Below are 10,601 nucleotides of genomic sequence, written 5' to 3' on the forward strand. Positions count from 1 at the left end.
TTAGTACATCGCTGACTGCATGTTGTCAGCAGTGAAAAACAAAATCAGTTCAAATGAATATTGGATTTTAATCTTGAATGCTCAAAATAGGGGCAGTTTCTTTTCAATTAGTATATACTGCAGTACAGGTAGGAGCTAAAGAAACCTGACTGGCTATAAAACTATAAAGAAACTCTCACACCAATGTCCCCTGTGTAAGGTAATTATGTATGGCTAGTTTTACCAAGGTACAGTATTTTTACATTTTTTGGCTGCAGAACAAGGTCTGCATGATATTTCTGAGGCTGCTGCAAGGCCACAAACGTGCCCAATCAAATAGGAACACTAGAGTAAACTGATAGTTTCCTTTAGCATAGTGAATTATCAAATAACTTGAATTAAGGAATATAAATAATAGGCGTGCATATCTAATGGTTATGAAATTTAACTTTAATTTTAATTAAAGGTTTCCAAATTTAAAGAATGCACTGCATTGATCATGGTGGTCTCTCAAAGAGTGACTGAAATTCAGAACATATACTCAAGGTATCCATCAGTAGCTTTCTTTTAACCCATTACAGGAGCCAGGGAATGAAGAACAGCTTATAGCAATAGAAGCACAAACTAGCGCATCTTGCAAGCTCGTCTTCATCTGAAATTTGTGCAGCTTCGTAATAAATGCCAAAGATTCTTTAGCTCTGGTTCATTTATCACAACAAAGGGCACCATGGAAGGATCCAGCAGCTCTTAATACAAAAAACTATGGTTTTATAGCTGGAGCATCTTTAATTCCCATTGCCACACATATATGTTTACATCTGAAACAATTATTGTCTGATGCTATTCGGTTGACTGTCTTGGAAATGGCTTTAGTCTTATGCTGGTAGGAGAACGAACTGATTAAAATATAAGTCAGCATATGTTAACGTAATTGGACATTTAAATACACTGTTTAATTTTAAACTATTGGGATGCAGCAACAGGGTGTTTGAGAATGCATGTGCTTACACATCTAAATGTTGGCTTCTTTGGTCAATTAAATAAGCGCTTCTACTGTATTAATAAAATCAAAACACAGGGGTTGCCAATAAACAGAATGCATCACAATGGCTTGAGGATTTAATGCACTTAGTCTGAAAGTGGATATTGTATTCTGTAAGTATAAAGTGACATGCGTTTCGATGCACATCACAACTTAAAATCAGTTTCTTAATGAGATGGGGGATGAGAGCAAAAACAAACATAAAAAACAAAACCAGGCATAAAACTGTAATTAAGAAACTAGATGGACGAGAGCAGCAAAGGGATCTGGGATTACAGGCACATAATCACTAAGAATAGCAGCACAAGTTGTTCAGGCCGTAAAGAGTACTGATGTGCATTTGTAAAGAAACGGGAAGGTGATGTTAAATTTAGGCAAACCCCTGGTTAGACCATGCAAAGTACTATGTGTCATTCTGATCTCCATAATGAATGCAGAAATGATTTACAAGGATGTTACTAAAATTGGGAGTACAGGAAAGATTGAACAGGTTGGGATTATTTTCTCTGGAAGAGACAAAACGTGGACTTCACTGTCACGTGGAGCAGTTAAAATGTTGATGGCATTGAGTCACTTAAGGCGGGCGGAGGGGGAGGCTCAGTGCATACATAAGGTAGAAGGGAATAGAGGAATGCGAGAGCAGGGTTGGAAAAGGTAAAGGGTGGAGCATAATCAATAATGTAGGCCAGTTGGGCAGAATTATCTGTTTCTGTGTTACAAACTCTATGCAATACCTGTGAGTAACTGACAGCGATGAAGTACAATTGTTCAGTTAGTGACCCAACATGTCAAATAAGTAACTGCTGTAATGGTGACACAACACAAGCGCCAATCGCAAAATGCTGACATTACTCAAGAGGATGAATGATTGATTTTACAGGAAAGGTTTGATTTATTTTGCTGCAAGTCACAAGGAGCTTTTTATTCTTCAAAACAGAATAACCAATCCTGGAATACTTGGAATATGTAAAAACATTGGCAATTGATTTAATTGTTCCTATTTCCAACATTCAGCTAAAATATCAAAATCATGTTTCCCTAAAGTGCTTTAGAACCACAATTATACCATGATGCCAATGATGTAAAATGAATGAATATAAGCAAGCGATTGCAAGGCTGTAATTTATGTTGCATAATGATTGCGAAATTGAGTAATATAACATAGATGATCACTCTGCAAAAAGATAGGCTGTGAAGCAAGAGTATGGAACGTAACATGAATTTCATGTGGGGTTTCTATCACCAGAATATAAATATCATTGTTGGAGGTGTTTGCTTGCAGTGTACATTTCATATGTTTTAAAGTCCTTCCTGGCTTCAGTAGTTACTACCTCTTTCTATCACCCATGATATACTGGCAACATATTTGGTTATTCAAAATTAATTGTATACTCAATAGGTGCATCAACATTCAATACAGTTCATGAGGATCCAAAAGAGTATCCTGAAACACCCGGAAGAAAGTAAACTTCAGCAAAATCAATGCAATTGAAAATAATCATCTTGAGGTGCTTCAGGTGTTCAAATGAAAATGATGCAACAACTCAGCCAATTACTCAAGAACGCTGGATACACTCAACTTGCTCTTCAGGTAAACATTTAAGTATTGCTCTAATTGAAATGACAAGTTGCAATGCTCGGACTGTTTGCAATTTATTTCAGAAGAAACAAACATTCTTAAATTAAATAAATCCAAGTTAGTGGTGACATTCAACTAGAATGCACCAAAGTAAAGTAATCCCTGAAGTTGCAAATGAAGTAAAAATGGAAATCAACTGAATAAACTATATCTGAATAATTTAACTGTGCGTTTGATTAAAGATTATCATGGGCTGTTTAACCGATGATCAGCAGTGAATTAGAAAGTAAATTAAATGCAAATAATTTCACAGATCTGAAAAAAAGGCTTGAACTGCGTACAGCTTGGTGGAATTGGCAGACAAGTGGCAGATGAAATTCAATAGAGAAGTTTAAAGTGATTCATTTCGGTTGGAAGATCACAGAAATAATATAAAATAAAGTCTATAATGCTAAAGGAGGTACAGGACGGTAGCACAAGTGGATAGCACTGTGGCTTCACAGCGCCAGGGTCCCAGGTTCGATTCCCCGCTGGGTCACTGTCTGTGCGGAGTCTGCACGTTCTCCCTGTGTCTGCGTGGGTTTCGTCTGGGTGCTCCAGTTTCTTCCCACAGTCCAAAGACGTGCAGGTTAGGTGGATTGGCCATGATAAATTGCCCTTAGTGACCAAAAAGGTTAGGAGGGGTTATTGGGTTACGGGGATAGGGTGGAAGTGAGCGCAGAAGTGGGTCAGTGCAGACTTGATGGGCCGAATGGCCTCCTTCTGACCTGTATGTTCTATATTCTAGGAGCAAAGTGGCAGGACAGGTTGAGAGAGCAGTTAATAAAGCACACACCATCCTGTGCTTTATCAATAGGGACATAGAGTACAAAAGCAAAGAAGGTGCATGAAACCTGGACAAAACAGTGGATGGTCCTCAAATGGAGTATAGTGTCCAGTTCTGGGCACCAAAATTTAGAAATGATTTGAAGGCATTAGAGAGGGAGTGGAAAAGATTCTTGAGAATGGTTCCAGGGATGAAGAACTGCAGTTACACAGCTAGATTGGAGAAGCTGAGATTGTTTCCTTGAAGAGGTGGGGAAAGGAAATTTGGACAAATTAAACAGGGAGACACTGTTGAGAACAAGAGAGCACAGATTCCAGGTAATTGGCAAAAGAAGCAATGGCTTCATGAGGAAAATCTTCTCCATGCAGCAAGAGGTTAGGATCTAGAATGCACTGCACGAATGTGTGGGGACAATTAAGGCTTTCAAAAAGGAATTGAATCATTATCGGAAAAGGAAAAAATTGCAAGTCTACAGGAAAAATACAGAGGAATGGCAGTAGCAAATTACTCCTTCAGAGGGTCAGCACAGAATGGACAAATGGCCTCCCTTCTGCACTGTAACTATTCTATGATTGTACAAATAAAATCCTGATGATTTACTCAGTCATTTGTTGATGTACACAATCAATTAATTTCTTTAACAAGTTGAATAACCAAATATGTTGTCAGTATGTCATGGGTGGTAAAAATGTCTTGTGTAGGAAATACATGAATCGTAAAAAGTTGGTTTGCAGGTGCAGCAAGTAATTAAGAAGGCAAATGGAATTTTGTCCTTCATTGCTCGAGGGATGGAGTTTAAAAGCAGGAAGGTTATGTTGCAGCTGTATAGGGTGTTGGTGAGGCCACACCTGGACGACTGTGTACAGTTTTGGTCTCCTTACTTGAGAAATGATGTACTGGCACTGGAATTGCCAGTTGTGAATCTGTGGAATTCCCTGCCCAGTGAAGCAGTTGAGGCAACCTTGTTAAATGTTTTTATGGCAAAGGTAGATAGATTTTTGAATAGTAAAGGAATAAAAGGGGACGGTGAGCAGGCGGGTAAGTAGAGTTGAGTCCACAAAAAGATCAGCCATGATCTTATTGAATGGCGGAGCAGGTTCAAGGGGCCAGATAACCTACTCATGCTCCTAGTTTTTATGTTCTTATGAATATGGTAATGAAGGAACTAAAGGTATTACAATCAACATTTGCGTTATCAAAATACAAGAAAATATTATCCACTAGTTACGTGCACTAGCCTGAGTTAATGAATCAAAGAATATGATGGTGTATGTATGCACTTCAAGATTGCACTTGCAAATGACATCCAGATTTGTGACACTTTTCTGAATTGAGATAATGTGAAAAATACTCCATTGTGGAACAGCAAGTCAAATAAAAATTACAGCGAGAGTCACCAGTGTCCTGGTATCTACTGTTCATAGATCAGCCTCTTATTCACATTATACTTTAGACTTGGTCTGCTGCTCATTGGAAAAGCAAGTGATGTGTTGTGGTGCATTACTTTGTAAAGTTCACCTATAAAAGAACATGCATACATGTAGATTATTTTGTTGGGAATTAAAGTATACACATAAACTAGAATATAGCGGTTCCAGTGAAGAGGATTAAATGTTATTCCTTAAGTGGCTTCCAGTGCAAGGCAGTGAGCTAAGGGAAGCTAACAACAACTGGTCATATATTCACACATAATGTATGAATTAATATATACTGAAAACTACTTTTAATCTTTAAAAAAATCTTTGGAATATTTCACAAAAAAGGGAATTATTTGAAAGAGCCAGGCACATAACTGTTTCCCCCTCACAGGAGTGTAATGTGTTTGATGCCACCAAACCTGAATCGTAAGAGCCATCGTTTTACCTTTTCCTTTATTGTTTTGAAAGCCGCTGGAGCCATTCGAAGCAGACGAATCTTTCCTTAACCTCTTGCTGGGGGGCCTGACACTGGATCTCAAGAAGTGGTGTTGGTCTGGGCTGGTGGAGATTGCTAACGGATCTTCTCTCTTTGTGTTGTGTTGAGAGCTGCTGCTGCCTCCTTCTTCAGTCTCCCCATCTCCTTCAGCACTCTCCTCTTCCCCGGGCCGTTTGCACAATCTCCTCAGCCCCTCGTCGCTGCTCACCTCCCCGCATTTCGCCGTCATCCTGGGGGGGAAGAGGGGACACAAAACAGGGGGGGGAAATCAGTCAACAACCCCCCGAAAGCCTATTTATTCCCACATTTCTCAAGCCTCACAACTTGCAGCTGTAAACATTTTTTCCAACATGGCCGCCGTTGTTTTTCTCTCTCTCTCCCCCCCCGCCACCTGATCGCTGTCCCGCAGCCACCCGCTGAAAACCCTGCCTTGTGGGCGGCCAGCTCGGGGGTCCTGAAGCTGGAGCAGCCCGGGGAGGGATGGGGGGTCTCTCTTTTTGTCCACTCTGAGGTGGGGTGAGAGAGAGCCGCTGGCCGGCGGCAGTGTCTTCCTCTCCTTCCCCACTCCGACATGTCGGCCGGGAGCTGGCGAAACCTCCCCAAACTCTCAGCCAAGCGGCTTTCCTTGGCCTCCCCCCACCCACCTTCCCTCCTACCCATTCGGGCTCTCCTCGGCAGCCGAGACTGTCTTCTTCCTCCTCACCATGGACACGGCGGCCAAAGGCTCATACTTGAGCTTCATTTTATTTTTTTTAAAGTGTCTGTTACTCTCACCCTCACTCCACACTCACTCCCCTTCTTCTCCTCCTCAAGCCACAAGACAGAATAAAAGGTGTGCAGGGGGCAGCAAGCTCCAGACTCTTCAAACCATCTCCCAGTCAAGGGGCCACCAGGATTTCCAAAGACAAGGCTGGGCTTCCCCTCTTCCTCTCCTCTCGACAGCAACGAATCCAGAACGCAAATGTCACCAACTCCTCTCTCTCTCCCTCTCTGAACTTTGCTCGCTACGTCACCACAGCTGTTCCCCAAACTTCAGCGCAAAAATCTGCCCTGGGATGGGGAACACCATTGCCAACAGCAGCCCCAACATTTACACCTTGGACGTGTTTATCCAAGGACGTATCTTGTTGAGAGAGTTCAGGAACACAACACACACCAGCTTAAAACAAAACCCTCCACATATACACAAACTCCTCTCGAAGCTGGCTGACTGATCTCAGGCCTCTCTGTCCTGCAGGTTGTCCCCTTTCATTTTGGGGGGCTGGGGGATTAATCATTTTTTAAAAAAACCTTTGGCGGATTTTACAGAAGTTTGTTCTTCGGATGTTTTTGCCGACAGCTTTTTTTTTAATTGGGGAACAAACATTGGAGTAGTAGTGCCATACTCTGGACTGTTTCTGCCGCCCACTTTCAACGTAAACAATTTTGGTGCTCTCTCGGTCTGAAAATGATAACACCAGTAAACAAAGTGCCATTATCCCAAAACACAAACCCAATGCAACACAAAAAAAACCACTTTCATCCTTTTACTTAACAGCTATTTATCCTGCAACGTCCAAACAGAAAAAGTCAAGGAGCAGTGTTCCACATTACAAGGAAACGACATTCTAGAAAACACTGCCCTTCAAGAAATGTTATATCCAGCAAGAAACTACTCAAGTTGTATATAACATTTTAATGCTGCTACAGATATGTTTTAGGTTGCACAAAATGTTTCTTATTAAATCAAGCTCATTATAAAGTAGGTTGTCAATTGGTGCATTTATAAGTGAGTATTGTTGGTTTAAAAATATAAATGAATTCAACATTCCCCCTGTATAAAAACGTACTATTGCATCTGTATATTACAGAATTTTAAAAGTTCATAGTATTGCAGTGGAATTTAGGATCCAGTTATAATATACGTAATGCCCTGTAAATTACTGCAATGTTTGCACACCTCTCAAACAGTTAAATGCACATTAGAACATATGGCCAAATTGGCTAGGCTATTAGTGTTTTAAGAAATTATATTTAAACTATTATACTTTGTCACACCAAAGATCAACATCATGAAATGGTCACAAAGAGATCTTCAAATAAATTTAAAACATTTGTTCAGAGTGTAAAGGGAGACTGTCAAAATGTTCTACCAGTGTAATCCTAGTACTTTCCTGTAAAAAGGTCTGGCAAATATCTACAGCAAAATATCTGATAACTCACCAGCTACTATACAAGAGACATACAGGCAAACTTTCATCTCAACCCCAGACCAAACATTCAGTGTCTTTCCCTATTCTGGTTGACACCACGTCCTTTCCCAAATTGACACACAAGTCATTCCAGCTCTAAATCTTCTGTCAAGTCAGTTCTGGCTACAAAAATACTCCTGAGCTCAGCTGATCCTTAAGTACTGACCCAGATCACGCCTCTCATGTGTAAAGCACTCACATCTCATTTATAATTGTACATCCTCACCAGCCATGCTAAAACCGCTGTGAAGAAGTCATACTGACTGGTAACGTTAAATCTGTTTCACTCCCCACAAATGTTGCCAGATCTGCTGAGTTTTTCCTGCATTTTCTGTTTCTATTTCAAGCTAAAATTATCATGTTTTCCCAGTTAGTAGATCGACTCCCCAGCTTATATTTCTACCATCTTTGCTCATTCTCACAGCTAAGATACAAGTTAAAAGGCATCACACAACTTGAAATATCATAAGGCCATAAGACATAGGAGCAGAATTAGCCACTTGCCCATCGAGTCTGCTCCGCCATTCAATCATGGCTGATATCATGTGGAATACTTGAAGAATTAGTAATAGTTCGTATTCACTACTATTGCAGTACAGGTATCAATAGAATGCAATGTTTGTTATCTATAAATAAAACAGGTCAACCCTCAATTACATTGAAGATAGTCAACCTCAGATCATAACAAAAACTTAATGATTTAACATCACAGATACCCACACAATAATTTAATCATTCTTACATATGGTATTTCGTACTACTTGCTCTTGTAATTTACAGAACACAGTTCTCTGTGCCGTAATTTATTAGGTGAAGTATAAAGAGATGCAAGTGTCATTATTCTTAAGCCTGGCTCAGATTCTTATTGTGATCATATCTACATTATACATACAACAGCTCATTACTGGGGTCACCTTATGGTGTTTTTGTGTGCTCAAACTGCATACACACGAAATGTCACAATTCCCTCATCAAGTAAATAGATCTGAATACAACTGCTAATCAAGTCTAGTTTCAGAGATGTCAATGCATCCAGAAGCTACAACCTGAAAAGCTTGACAGGCAATAAAATTAATCCATCTGTACATTACACAACACCAAGAAGCTTGTTGGTACATACAGCAAACCGGGGAGTGAGATCCGTGACAACAACACTTCCTAAGGTTAAAATAAGGTGGAATTATTCCAACCAGTGGATGAAGATTCCTGAGAGGGGACAGGGGAACTGTCTGGAGAGAGAGGAGGAAGGGGAGAGGAGATGCCTGGTGGAGAGAGGAGATGCCTGGTGAAGTGAGAGATGCCTGAAGGGTCGGGGAGCTGCCAGGTGAATGGAGGGAGTGGGGGTGCCTGAAGGATGAGGGACTGGGAAAGTGTTGGGTTGCCTGGTGATAGGGGGAGGGGGTTGCCTGGTGATAGGGGGAGGGGGTTGCCCGGTGAAGGGGGTTGCCCGGTGAAGGGGGGGGGGGTTGGTTGCCCGGTGAAGGGGGGGGTTGCCCGGTGAAGGAGGGGGGGGTGCCGGGTGAAGGGGGGGGGTTGGATGCCCGGTGAAGGGGGGGGGGATTGCCCGGTGAAGGGGGGGATTGCCCGGTGAAGGGTGGGGGGGGGATTGCCCGGTGAAGGGGGGGGGGGGGATTGCCCGGTGAAGGGGGGGGGGGGAGGGGGGGGATTGCCCGGTGAAGGGGGGGGGGGATTGCCCGGTGAAGGGGGGGGGGGATTGCCCGGTGAAGGGGGGGGGGATTGCCCGGTGAAGGGGGGGGGGGAATTGCCCGGTGAAGGGGGGGGGGGATTGCCCGGTGAAGGGGGGGGGGATTGCCCGGTGAAGGGGGGGGGGATTGTCCGGTGAAGGGGGGGGGGTTGCCCAGTGAAGGGGGGGGGTTGCCCAGTGAAGGGGGGGTTGCCCAGTGAAGGGGGGGGGGGTTGCCCAGTGAAGGGGGGGGGGGGTTGCCCAGTGAAGGGGGGGGGGGGGGTTGCCCAGTGAAGGGGGGGGGGTTGCCCAGTGAAGGGGGGGGGGGTTGCCCGGTGAAGGGGGGGGGGGGTTGCCCGGTGAAGGGGGGGGGGTTGCCCGGTGAAGGGGGGGGGTTGCCCGGTGAAGGGGGGGGGTTGCCCGGTGAAGGGGGGGGGGTTGCCCGGTGAAGGGGTTGCCCGGTGAAGGGGGGGGGGGTTGCCCGGTGAAGGGGGGGGGGGGGTTGCCCGGTGAAGGGGGGGGGGGTTGCCCGGTGAAGGGGGGGGGGGTTGCCCAGTGAAGGGGGGGGGGGTTGCCCAGTGAAGGGTGGTGGTGGGGGGTGAGCCAGTGAAAGGGGGGGGGGGCAGTTCTGATGAAGGGAGCGGGCGAAGGAAAGCTGCGGATTTCCGGGGCCCAGTCCGCCTGTGACGGGGTGGCTGGGCCTGTTCCCGTCCTGCTCCGTGCCTCGCACGTACCCGGGAGCAGGCATAGCTCGGATCCGGCCGCTCCTTACCCTGCCGCCGGGGCCCGCTCTCCCACACTCTCTCCGCTCACATCCTCCTGCACACATCCAGCCGCCGCCGCCTCGCTCGGCGCCCAGCGCGCGCCAGGCGGCCGCTGCTCGCCATTGGCCGCCCGGCGGGGGGGGTGAGAAGGGGGGGGGGGGGGGGGGGCACGTGATGTCAACAGCGCCCTTGGCAACGGTTAGCGGCTCCGGGCCAATCAGAGACTCGCCTCCCCCCCCCAACACAGCCTCATCTCGGCTTCCGGGTTGGAGGTCAGGACGGCGGATGGACAGGAGCAGCGACCAATCAGAGGCTCGCTACCCTACCACACACAGCTCGGCTTCCGGGTCGGAGGTCAGGGCGGCTGAGTGACAGGAGCAGCGGCCAATCAGAGGGGCTAAGCCCGCCCACAGGCGGGTGAAGACGGAGGGAGAGTTCAGTGACCCGGGCGGGCGCTGAGGAGAGGAGTGGGACTCAGAGCTCCTCCAAGCACCCCACAATCCGTCACCTCGTTATTAAAAATTATTTTTATTGAAATGTTTTAAATGTAACACTATAATATAAAACCGATGCTTCAGTTTA

General features: G+C 45.1%; 1 protein-coding gene across 2 annotated transcripts in view; it reads right to left on the reverse strand.

Moving 5' to 3' along the window:
- The window catches only part of cramp1 (cramped chromatin regulator homolog 1), a 66,805-nt gene extending 56,659 nt beyond the window's left edge, over nt 1-10,146 (reverse strand). Inside the window, exons 1-2 of one of the 2 annotated variants that reach the window (XM_072481741.1) lie at nt 10,028-10,146; nt 5,290-5,570 (exon numbers count right to left, since the gene is read on the reverse strand). In XM_072481741.1, coding sequence (XP_072337842.1) covers nt 5,290-5,569 — 280 coding nt within the window. In that variant the 5' untranslated portion in view covers nt 5,570; nt 10,028-10,146. Of the gene's footprint in view, nt 1-5,289; nt 5,571-6,114; nt 8,206-10,027 lie in introns of those variants that run through there. The other variant, XM_072481742.1, reaches the window with a different exon arrangement.
- Between the last annotated feature and the right edge of the window lie 455 nt (nt 10,147-10,601).

Source organism: Scyliorhinus torazame, chromosome 17, assembly GCF_047496885.1.
Source record: "Scyliorhinus torazame isolate Kashiwa2021f chromosome 17, sScyTor2.1, whole genome shotgun sequence".
Taxonomy (NCBI): domain Eukaryota; kingdom Metazoa; phylum Chordata; class Chondrichthyes; order Carcharhiniformes; family Scyliorhinidae; genus Scyliorhinus; species Scyliorhinus torazame.